Source organism: Tiliqua scincoides, chromosome 8 (genome assembly GCF_035046505.1).
Source record: "Tiliqua scincoides isolate rTilSci1 chromosome 8, rTilSci1.hap2, whole genome shotgun sequence".
Classification (NCBI taxonomy): Eukaryota; Metazoa; Chordata; class Lepidosauria; order Squamata; family Scincidae; genus Tiliqua; species Tiliqua scincoides.
In genome coordinates this window covers 9,347,305-9,367,277 of record NC_089828.1, presented here as the reverse complement: position 1 = coordinate 9,367,277, position 19,973 = coordinate 9,347,305, and the positions used below count along the sequence as shown (strand labels likewise).

At 59.5% G+C, this 19,973-nt stretch overlaps 2 protein-coding genes across 3 annotated transcripts; one reads left to right on the top strand and one right to left on the bottom strand.

Annotated features, from left to right (window-relative positions):
- Positions 1-495: 495 nt before the first annotated feature.
- On the top strand, positions 496-7,013 carry IDH2 (isocitrate dehydrogenase (NADP(+)) 2). 2 transcript variants are annotated; one of them, XM_066634867.1, is made up of 11 exons: positions 496-747; positions 2,649-2,740; positions 3,297-3,462; positions 3,753-3,913; positions 4,429-4,572; positions 4,822-4,958; positions 5,133-5,284; positions 5,793-5,905; positions 6,067-6,164; positions 6,348-6,440; positions 6,614-7,013. In XM_066634867.1, the coding sequence occupies exons 1-11, from the start codon at positions 627-629 to the stop codon at positions 6,696-6,698; spliced, it is 1,362 nt and encodes a 453-aa protein (XP_066490964.1). In that variant the 5' UTR covers positions 496-626; the 3' UTR covers positions 6,699-7,013. The 2 variants fall into 2 exon arrangements, with proteins under 2 accessions (XP_066490964.1, XP_066490965.1); XM_066634868.1 differs by lacking the exon at positions 496-747 and adding an exon at positions 1,190-1,207.
- A 133-nt stretch (positions 7,014-7,146) lies between these two features.
- On the bottom strand, positions 7,147-19,581 carry ZNF710 (zinc finger protein 710). The gene is made up of 5 exons (XM_066634866.1): positions 19,404-19,581; positions 9,068-10,496; positions 8,636-8,827; positions 8,028-8,202; positions 7,147-7,869 (listed from the first exon to the last, which is right to left on the bottom strand). The coding sequence occupies exons 2-5, from the start codon at positions 10,466-10,468 to the stop codon at positions 7,697-7,699; spliced, it is 1,941 nt and encodes a 646-aa protein (XP_066490963.1). The 5' UTR covers positions 10,469-10,496; positions 19,404-19,581; the 3' UTR covers positions 7,147-7,696.
- Between the last annotated feature and the right edge of the window lie 392 nt (positions 19,582-19,973).

Genomic DNA, 19,973 nt, shown 5'->3' with positions numbered 1-19,973 from the left:
TGCTCCTCTCTGGCACTCTGGGCCTACCCTGCCCCCTCCTCTAGAGAAGTGCCTGCTGCCGCCAGGCCCCCCCCCTTTCTGCTCATCTGCTCACCCCCGGGCGCTCACCCGAAGGGGCTTCCCCTGCGAAGGAGGCCCAGGCAGGGCAGCAGGGGGGCTGCAGCAGGCAGAGGAAGCCGCGGCAGCGCGCCTGGAAGCAGCAGCTGCTGCCCTTTGCTCTCCTTATCGCTCCGGCCTTGGGACTCCTGGCGCTGCCGGGCAAACACGGAGGCCGGCTGGGGAGCGGAGCCCCGCGAGGCTGAGCTCAGGCGCCGGCGGCCAGAGGGCCCCGATCCCGGCCGGGGAACGCGGCGTGCCGCTTGCTGGCGGGAAACACTCGCACAAAGGCGCACGTGCTCGCCCGTGGCAGCCTCGCCTCGCCGGCCGGCCCCGATCCCGCGCCCCGCCCCGGGGAGGGTCCAACGCGGCGGCTGCAGCGGCTCAGGGGGCAGGCCAGCCGGTGGCCGGGGGCGGCTCCCTCCACTCCGCCCGGCTCCCTGGCTCGGCCGCTGCGCTCGCCGGCGCCTCCTCCCTTTCCTCTTCCTCCCGCCAGCTGCTGCTGCCGCCGCCTCTGCCGCACCGGCTCGATGGCCCTCTACCTCCGCGCTGCAGCTCCCGCCTCCGCCGCCGCCGCCTCGGCGGCTCTGGGCCGCGCTCCCGCCGCGCTGCTCCCGGCGCTGAGCTCGCATCGCCCGGCGCGGCGCCACTGTGAGTCTGGGCAGGGCGCGGGAGGCGGCGGGGCGCTTGCATTCTCCCGGGCAGGGGTCTTTCTCCTCGGCCGGGGGCGCTACTCCCTTCGAGGCCGGGCCGCCCCTGCTGCGCCCTTGCCGGGTCGGCTGTGCCCCGGTGACCTTGGGGTGCCCAGGCAGGCCCTGCAGCCGCCTCTCCCAGGGCCCGCCCGCAGCTGCTGGGCCTTCCCCGGGGACTATATTTAGCGCTGCCTGACTGCCTGGGGCCCGTCTGGGGTGGAGCCGAGCCCTGGGGCTGCGGAAGGCGGCGCGCCGGCGGCCGAGGCTCACGTGTGGCGCTCCGGCCTGTCTGTGCAACCGGGGGGCAGCGCGATGCACGGGCAGCAGTAGCCTCCCTCCGGGGCCGCGTCCGGGAGGCGCTGCGGGCTTCCTCGGCGCGCTCGCTCTTTCAGTCCAATCCTATGCATGTCTACTCAGAAGTAAGTCCCTTTAGAGTCAATGGGGCTTACTCCCAGGTAAGTGTGGTTAGGATTGGGCTGTTTGTCTCCTGCCCGCCTGCGTGGAGCTGCGGGGCTCCCGGCGGCGGTGCCCGGCCGGGAATCTGGGTCAGGTGGCGACGCCGCTCCCGTCCCTGCCTGTGTTTGTGCTGAAGGGGTGGGGGCTGCCCTTGCTCGCCTTGGCAACGGGGCGCCTGGCAGCGGCCTGAGTTCCGCGGGGGGGGGGGGAAGCCCGCCTGCTGCGTCGCCGAGCCCGGCCCCTCCGCTGTCCTCTGGGGTGACCTTCCGTGTCCCGTGGCGGACAGTGGCAGGTCCCTGGCGGAGGCCGCACCTGCGAGGCAGCGGCAGCAGTTAATTCACTTTCTCCGCGCCCTGAGTCGCCCGGGTCACGGCAGAGCGAGCCAGTGCCTGCCATCTGGCTGGCTGCTCCCTGCCGGCGGAAGAGCCCTGGGTGCTCAGCACCCGCTCTGGCCGTGCTCAGCCTTCTGTGGAAGGGCCTGGTGGGGGCATAAGCACCATGCCAATCAGACTTCATCCAGGGAGGAGGTGGCATAGCTGGGCTCCCAAAACTCAGTGGATGCCCAGGTGAGGAGTTGCCAGAGCTGGCTGAAGAGCTGGAAGCAGAGTGGTCAGGCTGGTGGGGCTCACAGGATCAGTATGGGTGATGCCGCAAGTCAATTGCTGCTTCCAGACAACTAGGACTTCTCCAGGCCTGGCTCCTTGGAACTCCCTTCCACACCTCTCTGACGTGACCCACACCCCATGGTTGTCAGATACATTAGGGGGCTCCTGGGACATCAGAGAGCCCTGCTGGATCAGGCCAAAGGCCCATCTAGTCCAGCTTCCGGTATCACCCAGTGGCCGAGCAGATGACTCTGGGAGCACACAAGGCAACAAGAGACCTGCATCCTGGTGCCTCTCTTGTGCCTGGCCTTTTGAGGTAGCCCACTTTTAAAACCAGGAGGTTGTGTGTACCCATCACAGCTTGTAACTGAGATGAACTTTTCCTCCAGAAATCTGTCCCGTCCCCTTTTAAAGACATGTAGGCCAGACGCCATCACCACATCCTGTGGCAAGGAGTTCCACAGCTTAATCACATGCTGGGTAAAGAAATACTTCCGTTTGTCGCCTGCCAGTCAGTTTTAGTGGATGATCCCTGCTTTTGGCAGAGGGATCGGGTTGGATGTTGGCAGCAGCCCCCCATGGCTGCAGAAAATGCAGAAGCAGCTGCCCATGCTCCCTGGGCAGTGCACAGTGACTTCTGGATACCTTGACCCCAGTCCCCAGTGTGTTCATCTACTGTCCCTCTTGCTGCTGAGTGAAGGGGGCCTAGTTATGGGAAGGGCTGGGAGGGGAGGGTTCTGCCAAGGACCAGTTCCTTCACCTGCGGACCTCTTCAGTACTCTGACCTCTCTGCCCCCAGATGCCGACCGAAGGATCAAGGTGGCCAACCCCATGGTGGAGATGGATGGCGACGAGATGACGCGCATTATCTGGGCCTTCATCAAAGAGAAGGTACAGCAAGGTCTTGGCCCCTGGGGGCTGCAAGGGAAGCCACGGACATAGCAGTGGCTGCCTAGAGCCCTGTGGCACGGGGGCCACCCTTGGAGTGTGGGCTGCAATTCTAGGGAAAGTGGACAGGAGTGGGCATCCAGAGCAAGGAGGGGGTTGCAGCTTGGTCCCCTTGCAGACAGGCCAGAGGCTGTTTGAGTCTGCTGTTTGGGTGGCAGAAGGTGAGTGGTGCAGTGTGAGAAACCTCAGTTTGATGACTTGCCAAGGATGGAGCAGGCGCAGCCCACCTTCCACTCATGGGAATGAGTTGCAGGGTGGTGGGGAGTGCCTTGTGCCACCACAAGCAAAATGGCATGTACAGCAGAAGCACTACTTTGGGGGAAGAGCTGTGGGTGATGTGTCAAAGTTGAGGGCAGATGTGCATTGATGGTGTAGAAGACAGATGGCAGGGGCAGGACCCTCGCTGCTAAAGGAGGCCTGTGCATGGCCCAGCTCCTTTCTGCGGGTAGGGGCTTGTCTCCCTGGTCCTCACTGGCTTTCTTGGGGCTGCCTGTTGCAGCTGATCCTGCCCAACGTCGATGTCCAGCTGAAGTACTTTGACTTGGGGCTGCCACACCGGGACCAGACGGATGACCAGGTCACCATTAACTCGGCTCTGGCCACCCAGAAGTACAGCGTGGCGGTCAAGTGTGCCACCATCACCCCTGATGAGGCCCGAGTGGAAGGTAGGTGGAGGAAGAGGCATACCTGGCCTGTGGTAGGCTTCAGAGCCCTGCCTGCTCAGCCCAGCATCTCCCTGCTGCTGCAGCAGGGCCAAAATGGCACAGAGTGGACTGTAGCAGGTGCTTGCGAATCTGGTACCTCTGGATTCCCCCAGAGGGTGGCTGTTTTTCTGGAGAGGTGGTTCCTCTTCAGGGCTGGTGGGAGTGGAGAGGCTGCTGCCACTGAGCCAGCAGAGAGGCAGGTGCTGGACTGGTAGGAAGCAGGTCTCTCTCTGTCCCTTCACTTCCCCCAGAATTCAAGCTGAAGAAGATGTGGAAGAGCCCCAATGGCACGATTAGGAACATCCTGGGCGGGACAGTCTTCAGAGAGCCCATCTTGTGCAAGAACATTCCTCGCCTGGTACCAGGCTGGACAAAGCCCATCACTATTGGGAGGCATGCTCATGGCGACCAGGTGGGTGAGCAGGACAGCAGGTCACCCTGTGAGCACCAGAGACTGGAGCGCACTGCTTGGCAGATTGTGGAACCGGGTTAGCACTGGAGTTCCTCTCAGCCATTCAGCCAGGAACTGCCTCTGCTTCAGAGGAGAGCATGCGCATCAATGCGGTTTGCAAGTGCGGAAGCCCAGCTTCAGTGGGGAATGGCAGGGGACAGGGGTGGGAAACAAAGTCTTGAGCACCAGAAACTTGGGCAGGCACTATAAGTAATGCCTCCATGTCATCCCTCAGGCCTAGAGGGGCGCAAGTATTTTCTTTTTTCATAAGCAGTTCCTGGGCCTAAATGCTGTGTAATATTCCAGGGGGACAATGTGGAGCTATAAGAGAGCAGCAGGTCTTGTGGAAAGGGGGTGGAGGACAGGCTGGAGGCAGCAAGGGGACAAACTGAGGAAGTCCCAGCTGGGGCAAAGGAGGCAGGTTGGGGGCGCCCGGTGTGTTGGGTTGTCATGATCTGTGGGATTCTGCTTTTCAGTACAAAGCCACAGACTTTGTTGTGGACAAGTCCGGGACGTTCAAGATGATCTTCACTCCCAAAGATGGCAGCGGGGCCAAGGAGTGGGAGGTGTACAACTTCCCCGGCGGGGGTGTCGGCATGGGCATGTACAATACCGACGAGGTGAGGGTAGAGCCAGAGAGCCCGCTGGAGGAGGGGGCACGTGGCAGAGATGCACAGATGCAGACAAGTGTGCCTGGGGCGCGGGCTCTGGTGGTGCCCAGGTCTCTCTCAAAGACCCCCACTTCGGCCTAGAATTGCTGGCAGTTGTGTGGAGACAGCCCAGTCATCAAAGGCCACTCAGGCAGCAGCTAGGGCCAGCCCCCCCCCCCGGAAATCATCACACTTAGTTGTCTCCTCCCCCCCTTGCAGTCCATCTCTGGGTTTGCGCACAGCTGCTTCCAGTACGCTATCCAGAAGAAGTGGCCGCTCTACATGAGCACGAAGAACACCATCCTCAAGGCCTATGATGGGCGCTTCAAGGACATCTTCCAGGAAATCTTTGAGAAGTGAGGATGCCTGGGCCATACTGAGCCAAACAAGGGGTTGCCTCCTGCCCTTGGCACCCCCTCTCACGAGGGCTGGAATGCGGTGGAGGGAGTGATCCAATGGAGCTGTTCATGCATGGAGGCCGGTTGCCATCTCCTTGGGGATCCCCTGTAACCTCCCGTCCTCCCCGCCAGGCACTACAAGACAGACTTTGACAAGCTCAAGATCTGGTATGAGCACCGGCTCATTGATGACATGGTGGCCCAGGTGCTGAAGTCAGCAGGGGGCTTTGTATGGGCTTGCAAGAACTACGACGGGGACGTCCAGTCAGACATTTTGGCCCAAGGTACTGTGCTGGTGCTGTGTCTGCACTGTGATGGCAGGGGGTGGGGGAGTTTTTACCAGGAGGAGGCAGCACCATGGTGTGTCTTCCTGCATGCTCCAGGCACCTAGAGGGGACCCAGAGACTCCTACCCTTGAGTGTTGCCTACAAGGGCTGCTTTCTAGCTTTTATGGGAGGGCCATGAGAGAGTGAAGGTGGCTCTCCCCCACTCTGTGGAGAAGGGGGTTGCACCAGGCTGAGACCGGTCCCTTTCCCCTTTGGCTGGACTGTCCCGGCCCTTCCCCCTGCAGTCGCAATTGTCTCCAATGGTGCCAGCTTCACCATGGGTCTGAGGACAGCTGCCCACCTTGTTCTGCTCACGGCCAATGAGCAGAACTGATTTTGTTCTATTTGCAAGTGGACTGGCAGGGCGAGGGGGTGATATTTCATCATCAGGTGATGAAGTTTGGCCCCAGACTCCTGTCACAGCTGCCCCTGGGGGAGGGCTAGCAGAACCTGGCTTTATCCCTAGGGTTTGGCTCGCTGGGCCTGATGACTTCGGTGCTTGTCTGCCCGGATGGAAAGACCATTGAAGCAGAGGCTGCTCACGGGACCGTCACTCGACACTACCGGGAGCACCAGAAGGTGAGTGGATGGCAGCACTGGGTCTGGCCCAGTGGAGGAATTTGCCCGCCCTCTCCTGGCCAAGTGTGGTACTGCCACCGCTGAGCTTGGGCCCTGACAGCTGGCTGAGGCTTTCCTCTTCTGGTCACTGGCCTGTATCTGCAGCCCTGTTTTCCCTGCAGGGTCGTCCCACCAGCACCAACCCCATCGCCAGCATCTTTGCCTGGACGCGGGGCCTGGAGCATAGAGGCAAACTGGACAGCAACCCAGAGCTCATCAAGTAAGGTTGACTTCCTGTGCTGTGGGGGTGAAGGGAATGTTGTGGTGACAGGGATTCTGGGTGCAAAGAGGCTGTAGCAGCATGTGGATGAGCTTTCAGACCCCCAGGCAAAGTGGAGCATGAATGGAGCGGGGGAGGCAAGGGGATTAAGGGCCTGTCCTCTGTCTCCACCACCCCTGCCAGGTTTGCTCAGACACTGGAGAAGGTCTGTGTGGAGACGGTGGAAAGTGGCTCCATGACAAAGGACTTGGCTGGCTGCATCCATGGGCTGAGCAAGTAAGTGGGGGGGGAGCAAGCAAGTTTGGGGTGAGTTGGGAGTGCTTCCTCAAGGAGTGGTCTGTGGGGGGCCAAGTTGCTCCCTTCCCCAGTGGATGCTCTTTGGGGAGGCTGCTTCTTCCCTCCAGGCCCCTTATTGAAGGTGACTCTCTCCCCCCTTTGTGGATTTCCAGCGTGAAGCTGAATGAGCACTACGTGAACACCACCGACTTCCTGGATGCTATTAAGAACAACCTGGACAGAGCCCTGGGCAAATAGGTGGGGGGCAGATGCTGAGCCTCAGTGGGCGGTGGCAGCATTGGGCAAAGGCCGTGGCCTCGCTTTAAAGGGGAGCAACATTGCCTGCTCACCCCTTCGGCCAGGAGAACGGTTTTTGTTGCCCGTTTTCCTCTTAGATGGCTGGGGGGAGAAGATGCAGTGCCCCACCCACAGCGACAGCTAATCTGGGGGGGGGAGAGGGCCCACTGCTGGCATCCCTACCTAACCAGACAGGGCTAAACGAGGGTTTGTGCTGTCATTTCTGTACTGTGATTGGGCCTCCTCAGGCAGCCTATTAAAATGTAGCTTGTCAAAGCCTGTTCTCTAGCTCCTCCTACTTTCCCACACCTACCAGCAGTCCTTTGCTGTGGGGGGGGCAGTCCTTGGTGACCTCCCCCACACACCCACTGTACCCTGCTTCAGCACTAGCCCCCTGGTCTTTCTGCCAAAGAATATTCCTTTATTGCTGAACTTCTTCAGAACAGGAAAATAAACACAGTAGATCTATGCACACGCAGGGCAGTCCACTTTGTAGAAGTGACATTGTAATAATTTAACAGGGCCACAGACTGTACAGCAGGTGACTGGCTTGACCACTCTCAGGAAACGGGGGAGTGGCCCTCTCTAGCCCCCCCCATGGGCCACTGGGCAGCAGGGTCACTATTTTTGGTGTGGGGCAGAGGTAGTTTGTAAGGGAGAGCTGCTGCAGGACCTGGCCCTCTGCAACACAGGCTTGGGGTCATGCAGACAGCTGGGGGCTGCTCCAGAAGAGGTGAGGGACTGGGTTTTAAGCGCCACCTTTGCAAAGCGCTGTGGGAGGTAGAATAGGACAAAGATTGCTCCTGCTCCTTTTTGGCGGGGCCCAGCAGGGCAGAGACTCACCCAGCTCCACCTGAGGCCCAGCAGCTCATGTGCTGGATACCGTTGCCCTTCCAATGGTTCTCCAAGTTCAGTGGGGGCCCAGGCAGTGCTTGATAGCGGGCCTGCCCTGCCCGCAGCTACAACATGCTGTAGTAGGCCATCTCCTTCATGGCTTGCTCTGTCAAGGCCGACTGCGTGGCCGCATTCCCCACCACTCCAAAGTCATATGCATTCTCCTCCTCATAGTCCTCCAACTCTGGTTGCCCCTCCAGCTCTGAGGAATCACCACCAGTCAGCTCCAGCATGGGATCTGGGGGCACAAGGCAGGAAAGCTATGAGCAGCACCTGTGGGGGGGCCCCACTGGTGCATAAGAAAGATCCTAACCCTCATGAGCCCCCACTACCAATACAGTTCGAGATGACCTGCAGAGTGCACTGCAGACCTCTGGCCCTGCGCCCCTAAGGTACCTTGACTGTCCAAGCCAACATCCATCACGCCATGTTTGACCTTCATGTGGCGGCTGAGGTTGCCCTTCAGGTTGAACTTGCTGGAGCAGTAAGGGCACTTGAAAGGTTTGCTACCTGCGTGAAGATGCATGTGGCCCAGCAGGTTGTACATGCGGTTGAAGGATTTTCCGCACACCTGCAGAAGAGAGGAGAAAAACCACCTGCAAACAGGTGCCTCAAGCACTGCCGAGCCAGAGGGATTCGAGCTGCAAAGACCAGTCCTTGGCTGGAAACCAGGAGTGGGACTGCACCAGCAAGGGCTGCTGCGCGCTCAGTTCTGGGGCTGCACACAAGGGCTGAGGTGTTGTGTGTTCCATGCTCCTGCTCCTCAACTCTCACTGAACACCCCTCCTCCCACCCACTGCATTGCACCCACTTCTGGCTGGTTGGTGGGCCTGCAGGCATCTGGCGTGGGTGATGCCAGGCTGTACGCGAGAGGCTCCTCTGGCAACATGTCCCAGTCATTAGGCAGCGTGCTCAGGACCCCCCCCCCACCTCGCTCTGGGGACTGCCTGCTGCTGGGCCTTGTGCCCCCACAGCCTGGCCTCGTCAGGACTTGGTTGCTGTACCTTGCATTTGAAGGGCTTGACAGGCGAGTGCACGATCATGTGGGTCTTGAGCGTCTGCTTCTGCACAAAGGTCTTGAAGCAGATGTGGCACTGGTAGGGGCGCACGCTGGTGTGGATCAGCATGTGCCGCTTCATGTTGGCCTGCAGCGTGAACTCCCGCCCACACACCTCGCACTTGAACTCCTTCACTCCCTAAAAGCAACAGGCAGCCACTGGGCATCAGCACCACCAGAAGGCCCCCCACCCTGAATGGCGCTGCCCGTGGCCAGCAGTATTCCCCGAGTAGTGGGCAGGGACTTCCTCCCTCCCTCAAAGTGACTCAGGGGAGGCTGAGCTAGAGCAGAATGGCAGGGGGCAGCTGGATGACTTCAGTGCAGAGCACTCCCATGGGTCTCAGGGCACCCCGGAGCCTCCAGCCACCACTGGGTGTACCTTGTGGGTCAACGAGTGCTGCTTGAGGTGGTGGATCTGGCTGAACTCCATCCCGCACTCAGAGCAGACGAAAGGCCGGACGTTCTGGTGCTTGAGCAGGTGGTTCTGCAGCTGGCTGCGGTAGTGGAAGGCCTTGCTGCACTCTGGGCAGGTGTAGAGGGTGGGACCCTGGTGCGTGGCCAGGTGCCGCTTGAGCTGGGTCAGCGTGGAGAAGTCCAGGCCGCACTCCACGCAGACGTGACAGCGCCCGCTCTGGTGCTTGCCCTCGTGCGCCTTCAGCTCACTGGGGTAGGCAAAACCCCGGCCACAGAAGCGGCAGCTGTAGGGCTTGATATCAGAGTGCAGCAGCATGTGGCGCTTGAGGTGGCTCGTCTGCGTGAAGGCCTTGTGACACACCTGGCATTTGTGGGGCCGGGTACCCTGGTGCGTGAGCAGGTGTGTCTGCAGGTGGCTGGGCTGCTTGAAGAGCTTGCTGCAGTGGGGGCAGGAGTGGGGTTTGACACCGTTGTGGCCCAAGATGTGTGTCACCAGGTTGTACTTGGAGGTGTAGGACTTCTCACACAGCCGGCACTGCCAGCGCTTCTCCACCAGGTAGGAGTCATCAATCTGCACATTGATGTCCAGGCGGTCCAGCTGCACCTTCTTGCTATGCTCACCTGTGGCCTCCACCTCCAGGCACCCGGGCTCCTGCCACCCAAAGCTCTGTGTGGGTGGGGAGCATGGCATCTCGCTTGTGGGTGGGCTGCTGTCCCGGAAGCCACAGGTGCTGGGGAAGGCGTCAGTGCTTGCTGCTGAAGTCCTTTCTGGACCAGCCAGGGTAGGGCTGGGGGGCCTCTCCTCACACAGGGCTCGCTCCTGCCGCGTGCGCCTTCGCAGCTGTCGCAGGTGCGGGGGCTTCCGGGGGAAGGAGCCAAGGTCGATCATCCTGGTGGCACTGCTCTGGACAGTCTGCTCGCAGCCTGGCTTCTCCAGCTGCGCTTCAGGACAGCTGCAGGGGCGTCCTGCCATGTCCTCCCCCGAGGCAGCCATCTGGTAGACCCCCCGCTCCTCCTCCTCCCCTTCCCCTCCCTCCTGCTCCGCCTTGGGTACCAGCCGCACGGGGGGCCTCTTCCTCCTCCGGACATGCTTCCCAAAGGGTGCCTCCACCTCCAGTCCTTCCTCCTCCATTGGTTCTGCAGGGCCCTGGTCCAGATGGTCCAGTGGGCAGCTGCCTTCTGTGGGCTTCAGCTCCTCTCTCACTGTGTCATCGAGCTTGGTGGCAAAGCTGGAGAAGAGACCACCAGCACTGACGGTAGCACCAAAGAACTCTGTCTCGGAGACCAGGCCAAGGACTGCTGCTTGGGCTAGGGACAGCACCACAACGGCATCCGTCTGTGTGCCGGAGCTGGCAAAGCGCTCCATGTCTCCACATCCAGCTCAGCTTCGGAGTCTGCAGGAGAGAGAGAAACAGAAGCCAGTGAGCCCTCTGCCTGGGCATCCACTGGGCACAAGCCCTGGCTGAGCAAGCAGAGGGCTATGAGGAGAGGGGACTTGCCCTCCAGAAAGGGGAGCATCTCCCTCCAGCCCCGCTGCTTCCAGAGGTGAGGCAGGGCAGATCTTCTCGCCCTATCGTCTTCCCTCCTCCCCGCCAGCCACGCGGAGGTGGCTCAGCCCCCAGGGCTGCGGGGCAGGAGGCTGAAGAATAGTTGGTTGAGTGCTGGGTCAGGATGAGGAGGCCCATCGGGCCCAGCCTCCCCTGGAGGCCTCGGGAGGCGGGGGCTGGTCGCCAGCCTGGGCGGAGCGCTTCCCTCCCCACCCAGGGCTCGGCAGGGCTCAGGCCCAGCCGGGTGTCGGCGCGGGCCCTCCCTGGAAGAGGCTCCCGGGCCCGGAGGGGCCTGCATAGCTGGGGAGGGGGAGGGCGAGGCCGCTGGAGCTGCTGCTGCCCCCGACCAGGCCCTGTCCTGCAAGACGCGCAGGGGGTGAGGCGGCCGACCGGCCAGAAGGGGGGACGCGCCCGCGAGCCGCCCTCGCTGCTGCTGCAGGGAAAGGGAGAGCGGGCGCTGCCGGCCTCGCGAGAGGAGCGCTCGGGCTGCCGCCGGCCTGCTCCCTCCCTCTGCCCCAGGGCCTGCCTGCGCGAGCTCCGAAGAGCCCCGGGACCTCCGCACCGCCCGCGGCTGCGAGGGGGAGGGAGGCCGGCGCTCAGCAGCCAGGCCCGCAGCAGCGCACGGCGCCCCCTCCCTTCCCGCGTCCGCCAGGAGAGCGCGCTGGCGGCGACACGCACCGGCCCTGGGGCAGCCTGCACCAAGCCGGCCCGCTCCTCGGCACCCTGGGGGCTGCCCGCCCGCTCTGCTGAGCCGGGGCCACCTGGGACGGGCGGGGCCCCGCAGTGGGCGCCGCGGCCGCTCCTCCTCCAGGCTTTCTCCCTGCCTGCTTTTGTCTCCCTCCTGCCCCAGCGGCTCCCTCCCCTCCCCCGCTCGGATCCTCTCCTTTCCTCCTTCTCTTGCTCGCTCATTCTTTCCGTTTCCCTGGCAACCTCCATCTGGGCACGTCTCTCCATCGCTCCCTTTTCTCTTTCTTCAGTTCCTGCATCTCTCTCCCCCCCCCCCACTGGCCAGCCAGGCCTCTGCTTGCTTCTCCTGCAGCTCGTGCCAGGTGCCAGAGATGGAGCCACGCTCAGGGAAGCCCCTCCAGACCCCATCCTGGGCCGCCTGGCGCTCCTGGCCCCAGGGCCTGGCAAGCATGCCAGGAGGGCTGCCCTGGCCCTCCTTGCCTCCCGCGCAGGGCTGCTATGGCAGTCTCACTGCCAAGCTGAGGGCAGGTCCCTTTATTTGCCAGCATGCAGCCCCTTCTTAACTGGCTCAGCCCCCCCCCCCACTTCAGCAGCATGTTCTTCCCAGCAAGAAGTGTTTGCAACCCCATCAGCACCACTTGGAGGCCTTGCTGCAGTGGGCCGCTCCAGCATCTGTCTGGCTTGGCTCTTTTTGTTCCCCTCCCTGCCCAGCCAGCAGTGTCCTCTGCAGGTGACGGACAGTTGCGCAAAGCAGTCCATGTCTCCCCACTCAGCACACTGTTGCGTTTATTGACCAGCTTTCTCTCATCCTTGCTTCTGCCCATCCTTGCACCAAGTGAGGAAAGGAGAGTTGAGAGGTTGCAAGCAGGAGGGCTTCCTGGAAATTTTGCTTAGAATGAGGCCAGCTGATGCGCAGGAACCAGTGCACAAGGCCCTCAGAGAGCCACCTGGTGAGAGGCAGGCCACCCCTTGGGGTTGGCTGTGTGGGCCTGTGCTCCATCCTGACCGGACAACAGAAATCCAGGGTCGAGAACAAACGTTCCAGACTCCATGCACTGACTTCTGTGAAATGTCACCCTCTGCACACCAGACCTTGTCCACTGGAAAAGGAGGATCCAGGGGCTCTTCCCAAGCAAAGTGCGACTGCACAGAAGCATTAATTCAACCATGCAATTCAGCAGATGGTGACAGGCCGAGAAATTGTACTTAACACGGGGCTAGATCTGTGGCATTCTGCCAGAACTGGTCCCATCACTAAATTTGGATTACTGTGAATGTTTGGGTACACTTGCACTCATAAATGTTCATGGAAAGGGCCCAGCTAACCAGCACGTTTCTGAAGGCAGTGCACCATGCTGGCACATGTTTTCCACAACTCTTGGTGCAAAGGCATGAGAGACAAATGCTAGTGTTCCAGCTTAACCAATGTAGCAGGTATTCAAGGCTGCAAAGTGAGGAGGCAGGCGTGAGCTCTGGTGAGATCCTTCCAAGAAAGCAGCTGCTCCTCTGCACATTCTAACCTGCCCCAAAAAGTATGGCAGAAGCAAAGCTACAAGTACCTGAGCATGTTAATGGAGACGTTCCAATTTGCAAACAGTTTGGGGGAGGAAGCATTTGGGCTATGCTATTTGTGGGGAAACAGACCCCATTCCAGGAGCTGTAAGACAGAGAGGTGCAGTCCAGTCTCAGGAGGCTCTTTTCAAGAGACCCCCCCCCCCCATTCTCTTGTTGGAAAAAAGCCACAACCTTTGCTGAAATGAACGGAGAACTCTTTCAAGTTCCTCCTTGCTGAAACCACTTCCTACATGTTCTCCCTCTCTTAAAACAGAAAAGCTATTCAATAAGAAACCACCAGAAAAAGAAAAGAGGGAACTGAATAGAGGAAAGAAAAAAAAAGAGGAAAAAAAACCCCTGGAGCCTCAAGGGGGTGGAGAGAAACAGAATGAAAAGGGATGAGAAACAGAGGAGGGGGGAATAGAAAGAGAGAGAAAAGCTCTGAAAAGAAAGAAGGCTTCTCGCCTGAATAGAAGCCGCATGGAAGGGGGGGGAAGAGTGCCTGCTTGAAAAGGAACAGCTACACAAAATGACCCCTGATGCACAGCCTGTGCCATCACCACCACTGGGTAAATCACCACCACCATCACCCATCTTCTTTTTGGCATTCTCCATTTTCCCAGTGGAGGCAGAGGAAGGGGAGCCTTAATTCTCAGCCCAGTGGAAATAAATCTGGCCAAATCAAAGCTTAAGCTTTAATTTCAGAAAAACACACACATGCACACTGGTTGGTTTTTTTTTTAAGCGACGCTTTAAGAGGGATCTTTTAACAGTTAAGTTTGGAGAAATGCATCCAAAAGCACAGTGAAGAGCAGCCTGTACACAAGCAGGGGACAAGACAGTTGTTAGGACCTCCAAACCACCAGGGTGGCATTGGGGTGAGGGCAAAGGAAGAGTGGGTGCTCTCTGCCTGGTACTCAAAGGGCTCCTGTTAGGATGACAGAACAGGTTTAACCTTCAAATGGTCAAAACCGCTCAAATCTTTGGGGGGGGGGTGTTAATGGGAATGGGCTGGAGCCAAGGAGGCCCCCGCAGCAGGCCTCTGGCCATGCATTCCACCTTCCTTTTTAACCTGTCCTCTTCCTGACAGTAGACAAAGCATTTAATTAATGTGAAGGAAACTTAGGTGCAGCTGTAGAGCTCTGCAGGAGTTGTCTCCAAGACAGCAGCGAATCTCTGCACCTCTCACAGGTCTCTGGAGGCAGGGCTTGTACACAGCACAGAGTTTACATGCAGCCCAGGAACATCAATGGGGCAGGAGCTTAAAAGGGCAGTTTTGGGGGGCAGCAGGGTTAGCCTGGAGTGGGGACTCCATAACATAAACAGTGGAAATCCCTACAATACACATGGCATACACTATCCTTTTAAGACAACCAAGGACTCTTTCAATGTTTTTAAATTAAATAATACATCATTAGCTGGCTTATAGCACATGGCATACTTTCCAACAACCTCTGGATATAATTTCTGCCATTATTAAAATACATGTTCCTACAATATCCCAGGCCATTGTTGGGTTGAGAAGGAGCCTGACATTTGACTGGCGAGAGTCAGATGCTCCAAGGGCCAAGCAGTCTCTCCTGCCAGCCTCCATTTGGCTGCTATACCTCAGGGAGGACAGCAACACCTTCCCTCACCTGAGCTTTCTCTGCAGCTGCAGGACAACCCTGCATTTGTTTCTGTAGTTGCACAAAATGCTCTGTGTGCAGTGCAAGAAAGCCCACAGGTCCCCTGCCACCAAGAGCCAAACTTCAGCTCTGCAGCTCCAAGTGTGCTGAGGAGCCCTGGTGGCAAAACCTACTGGTCTGTTGCAAGAAGATTTCCTGATATGCAATCTGAACAGCTGGGGCAATGGCCACAAAAGCATCTGTGCAGCTGGACTGAGCAATGCAGTCTCAGATGCCAAGCATACTTTGGCGAAGGCACTCTCTCCTGCATCTGTGACCGCTGCCCCAAGCCGCAAGGGAAGTGCAATGAGGTTGGGGCAACCAGGCCTGCAGGCCAACAAGGACAACAGAATGCAGGCTGGGGAGGCCTGCAACTGATACACGCCTGCTTCCTCCTCCAGTTGAGCTGAGCAAGCCCATCCCACACTTTGCATTGGGGCCACCTGCGTGAGTTTGCTGGCAAGGAAGAAGGTGCCCAAGTGGTCACTTCATGGACCACAGGCAGAGCTTCAACACCAGACCTGGTAGCAAACAAACTGCAAGGCAAACTTCTACTGCAAGTAACCCATGGTGTGTGTACACATGACTTGCAACACCCTGTGGTGTCCCACTCTGAATTATGCCATTCTGTCAGAAACTGATCCTTACTAGAGCTTTGCTTTCCCATGCCTGTGCTGCCCTTCATCACCGGAGAACACTGAAGGCTACGTGCTTCAAACACTGAACTTTGCTCCGCAAACAGCTCCTCCAGAGTGCCAAGCCCAACACATGCAAGGGGTCTAACCACAATGGATGCAATTCAGGATCCTGAAGGCCAGGGAACTGATGTGGAGAGTTTGTGATACAAGTCTAAGCCCTGGAACAACCTCAGCAACTCTGATGTATTGGATGGGCCACTGTAAGGCACCAGAAGTCTTGCTTCCAGGCATGTGAGGAATAGCATCCCTTTGGCTTACAAAACTTCACTGAGAAATGTGCTGGGGTGATCCTGCAGGAAGATAAATGGGGTCACCAGAAACGTCTTCTAAGTCAACAAAATTATGCACAAGACCTGTGTGCCAACTTCTGCAGATGAGAAATCAGGTGGTAAAACCTGCCATGGCCAGGAGCTTCCCTAATTATCCTCCTAAATGCCCAGGCTGCAAGCAGGCAAACAAGTTTCAGGTCTGGTTTTTAGCTTGCTACTGTTTATTCAGGAACTGAACTGACAAAACTGTGATCAGCAAAACAAGGATGCTCTCTTCTCCTGTGCAGCTAGGAAAGCAATTCCCAAATACTGTACACCCTGCCCAGGCCACCCCTGTCCAGGGCCACTGCCCTGTCTTCTTGAACAGGGGTCTCCAAACATTTTGGCAAGGGGGCCACATTGTACAGCTGACACAGTGTTGGAGCCGGAAAATAAATAATACATACATGGAGAACCAATGTGCGGAGAGTTTAATGAATACAGTAAGTGGGTGGGGGTGGAAAGAGGAGTAGAGCAGAGGACGAAACTGCCTTGCAAGGGAAGAAGGGAGAATGGATTTTGAAAAAGCATCAAGTAACATAGGTTGCAATCAAGCAACATATGACGCAATCACTTCTTTTTGTCAAAGGTTCTGCTCTGTATAAGTTTAACATAGACCTTAACTTTCATTTATGTTTATATTCCAGGTCACCCAGCATCGGTATATATCCCATTCAGCCACTAGAGGTGCAAAATGTAGTGCAATCAAATGGAATAATTTATTTCCACCTCTAGTGACTGAGGGCCCAAACTTATCCAATTTTCCAGTGCCGGTGCAGCTATGCCAGTGGGGTGTGCACTGTATCCTGTGGGGGGCAAGCAGTCAAAAAGGCCTTGTCAAGATATGGGAACATTTGTCCCTTTACCTTGGGGTTGCATTGCAGTTGCACTGGTGCTGAAAAGTTGGATAGAACTGGGCCCTGTATACGGAATATCCGGAAATATTATCCGGAAATAGCTGGGAAATCCAGAAGTACATCTTTTTTGAGCTATTTTTAACTCCAAGATGCTGAGGAAGCTTGCTGCCCAGATAAAATCCTCTGGACGGCCGGATGTGGCCCCCAGGTCAGGGTTTGGAGACCCCTTTTCTAGAACAAGCCACGGGACAGCCCTTGCTTGCAGAGGGCCACCTCAGGACAAAGTCAGATGCCAAGCGGCTGCCATCAAAAATCGCTGGATGACAAGTCTAGCCAATTCGCTCCATCTCACTCCTGCAAGGAACTCCATCTTTGAAAAAGAAGAAATAAATGCTTAGGGTTTTTTGAGAGTGATGCTGGCCTGCAACTGATACAAGGGAAGGTCAAAATCATGCATGGTGTGGAGAAGGGGGAAGGGTTTTGTCTCCCCCCCAAATACTAGACTGTAGGGAACCCCAATGAAGTTAGGGCACAATCCAAACCCGCGCTGGAGCAGGCAAGTGAGGAGGCTCAGCCACAGGCAAGGGGAAGCTCTTCCCCTTACCCATGGGCAAGGGCTGCGCAACCCTAAGGGTCTCCTTGGACCTGCACCACCTCCGGAGGGTCCCACAACCGCCGGGTCCCAGCCCCGCCCCCGGCTCCCCGCTTGCCCACCCGTGGAGCTGCCCTCCCCCCGCCCAGTAACACCCCAGAAAAAGCACAGCAGCTTATGAAGGGTCCTGAACAAAGGCCTCCTCCTCCAGGGAAGCAGCCTTCTTTCCTCCCTCCAAACAAGCCTTGTAATTTTGGCTCTGGTACCCAGGAATACACAGAAACCAGTGTCTGTAACCTCAGGGGTTTCAAAAAGAACCACAAAACAGCTGGCACATGCTGGGCTCAGAGGGGAAGCCGGCTCCCATAGAAGCACTCCTCACCTCCTTTTCCTGGCAGCCAGAGCAAGGAACAGGGGAAGGAACAGGGAGGAGAACCCTGGGAAGCCCAAGGGTTAGTGCTGTGGGGCTGGAAGCAAGAAGACCCCACTGCCCAGGCATGACAATTGTGTCTGCGGCAGGAGAGACAGCCCTGCAACACTGACAAGCAGGCACAGTAAGCACTGGGCAGAATGAAAGGGGGGAAGCTAAAACCAGAACTGGCAGGTACTCAGCCTCCTGTGACTTGCTCACTCCTCCCTTTTCCTTTCAAGTCAGCTGTTCATCACCTGGGATGGCTGCTGCAAGGCAAGTGCAGCCCGGCCCACCTCCTGTCTGCCTTCCACTGGTGTTCCCTACTCAGATGGAATTTTTCTGGGAAGGCACCCACAACACAGCCCCTTTCCCAGGTATTAAAAGATTTTGCTTGCGTTTCTGCTCCTGGACACAAGATCACTGCAGTCTGCCTGAAAGGTTCACACGCTACATTTTGGGGAGGTTTCCCCCTTGAAGCAAAGCGCAGTAGGGACTCCACCAGCTAGCTTGTGAGAATTCAGCACAACTCTTGACAGGAGCACTTCTAAGACTTTCGCACACAGAGGGTCTTCCCTCCAGGCAGGACTGCCACCCATCAGCCTGCAGTTGCAGCTGGCTCCCAGGCTTTCCCTGGTCACTTTGCTCTGTCTATAGCCTCTACTGCTTTGTGACTCCTTTCCACAACTGGATGCAACCTCTTCCTCCCATAGCAGGAGGTTCTTCAAGTCTTTTCACCCCAAGACCATCCAAAGCAGACTTCCCTCCAAGCCCTCCCCCCCCCCCGCTTTCTTTCAGCAGGAGAGCACAGAGAATACCCACAAATGAAGCCTTCCAGCTCCCTGGGGTTGGCAGTCCTTTCAACTGTAGATGCCACCAGGCTTGAGGGGGGACCCTCTGCCCGCAAACCAAGCAGACTGCCCAGGAGCTATGGCCTCTTCCGTGTTATAACCTACCAGAGGCATCCCCACAGGGGCCTGTGCTTGGGTCTGACCTTACGCAGGCACCACTGATCAGGCCCTGGCCAGAGCACCGTCCTCTGGCCGCACGCCTGGCACCCACTGCCTCCCTGCAGCGTCCACAGGTGGCCACTCAGCCTCTGCTGAAGGCGCAAGAGGCGAGAGGGCGCTCGTCCTGCCGGAGGGCCCCTCGCTCCCCGGGCCTGCAGGCAGTCCTCCAGGGCTGAGGCAGGGAAGGCGCTGGCCCTGCCGGCCTTCCGGAAGGGCCGAGGAGACGGGGCCTGGAAGCCAGGCGCCCACAGCAGGCGGGACAAGAGCAGCGGCCTCCGCAGCGCGTCCACGGACTCCCTTCCTGAACTTCCTCTCGCTCCAGGGCCTTCCCTGCCGCCCTCCTCCCCGCGAGGGCTCCGCGCCCGCGAGCGGCGTCTGCGCGGAAGGGCCGGATGCAGCGGGGCCTGCAGAGTCCCGGCGCGTGCCGGAGCGCGGCCGAGTGCAGGCGGGAGACTCCGGGCGAAGATCCCGCGAGTCGGGCTGGCTGTGGCGCGCTCGGAGGTCCGGCCCGAGGAGAGCCCGCGCCCGCCGCCCTCCTGACGGTGCCCGGCTGGCTCCGGAGCGGGGCGGGCGGGGCACAGCGGCGGCGCGACTGCGCAGTCCCGGCTCCAGCAGCAGCAGGAGGGGCGGCCGCCCAGACCGAGGCTGCAGCCGCGCCCGCGACCCAGCCCGGCGCCGCGCAGCGCTCGCCCAACGGCCGCGGCTCGTCTCTGCTGGCGGGACCGCGGCTGGCGCTCGGCGGGCCGGCAGGGGGCGCCTCCCAGGGGGCAACAGGTGCCGTCCCGGCGCGCAAACTTTCCTGCGGGCAGCGACCGTGGAGCGCGCCCCGCGTGCCGCACCCGCGCCAGGCTGCCTCCCCGCAGGCGCCGTCGCGCCCTGTCCCGCGGGGCTTCTGCGGGCGGGCCTGCCGCGGGCTCTCCTGGGCCGGGAAGGCGGGGCGCAGGCAGCGCGCTCGCTCCGTCGCTCACTCACCCGGGACTCCCGAAGAGGCTCGGTGCCAGGGCGGCCGAGAGAGGGGGCCGGGCGGGCAGGCCGGCCTGCCGGCCGCCCCCGGACTCGCTCCTCCTGTCGGGGCCGCTGCTGGCTGGCTGGCTGGCTGGCTGCTCCGCCGCCCCTTTCTCTTTCTCTCCCGAGCAGGAAGGAAGAAGGGAGCGAGGCAGGGCTGACGTGAAGGGATGCAAAACAGCCCCTCCTCGCCCGCCCGCAGAAGGGAGCGAGGAAGAGGAGGGAGCGAGCGGCGGAGGAGCTTTTTATCCGGCGGGCTTTTGTTCGCGCTTCCTCTCGCTCTGCGCCCTCGCCAAGTTCGCCCTCCTCCTCTCTCCTGCCCCTTTCGCAGCCCCGCTCTGGCCCACCAGGCCCTGCTGGGGGCCGCCCACCTCCTCCCCCCTGCGGCCTGCACCGCCACCCCGACCGCGCCCCACTTTGTCCCACGCCAGAAGCCCCCCCCCCCGCTTTCCTGGAAGGAGGGCGCACACACCCAGCCCGCTCTGCCCAGGCTCCGCGGGGCAGTTGCAACGCCACTGTGCGGCCTGAGCAGAGCTG

What these genes read in the sequence shown, in the direction of transcription:
- IDH2 (XM_066634867.1), top strand. Translation starts at nt 627, where the DNA reads ATGGCCCTCTACCTCCGCGCTGCAGCTCCCGCCTCCGCCGCCGCCGCC. An exon ending in GGCATGCTCATGGCGACCAG is followed by an intron (nt 3,914 to 4,428) that starts GTGGGTGAGCAG and finishes TCTGCTTTTCAG; the next exon opens with TACAAAGCCACAGACTTTGT. An exon ending in GTCAGACATTTTGGCCCAAG is followed by an intron (nt 5,285 to 5,792) that starts GTACTGTGCTGG and finishes CTTTATCCCTAG; the next exon opens with GGTTTGGCTCGCTGGGCCTG.
- ZNF710 (XM_066634866.1), bottom strand. Translation starts at nt 10,468, where the DNA reads ATGGAGCGCTTTGCCAGCTCCGGCACACAGACGGATGCCGTTGTGGTG. An exon ending in AGCACTCGTTGACCCACAAG is followed by an intron (nt 8,828 to 9,067) that starts GTACACCCAGTG and finishes TGTTGCTTTTAG; the next exon opens with GGAGTGAAGGAGTTCAAGTG. An exon ending in TGTTGGCTTGGACAGTCAAG is followed by an intron (nt 7,870 to 8,027) that starts GTACCTTAGGGG and finishes TTGTGCCCCCAG; the next exon opens with ATCCCATGCTGGAGCTGACT.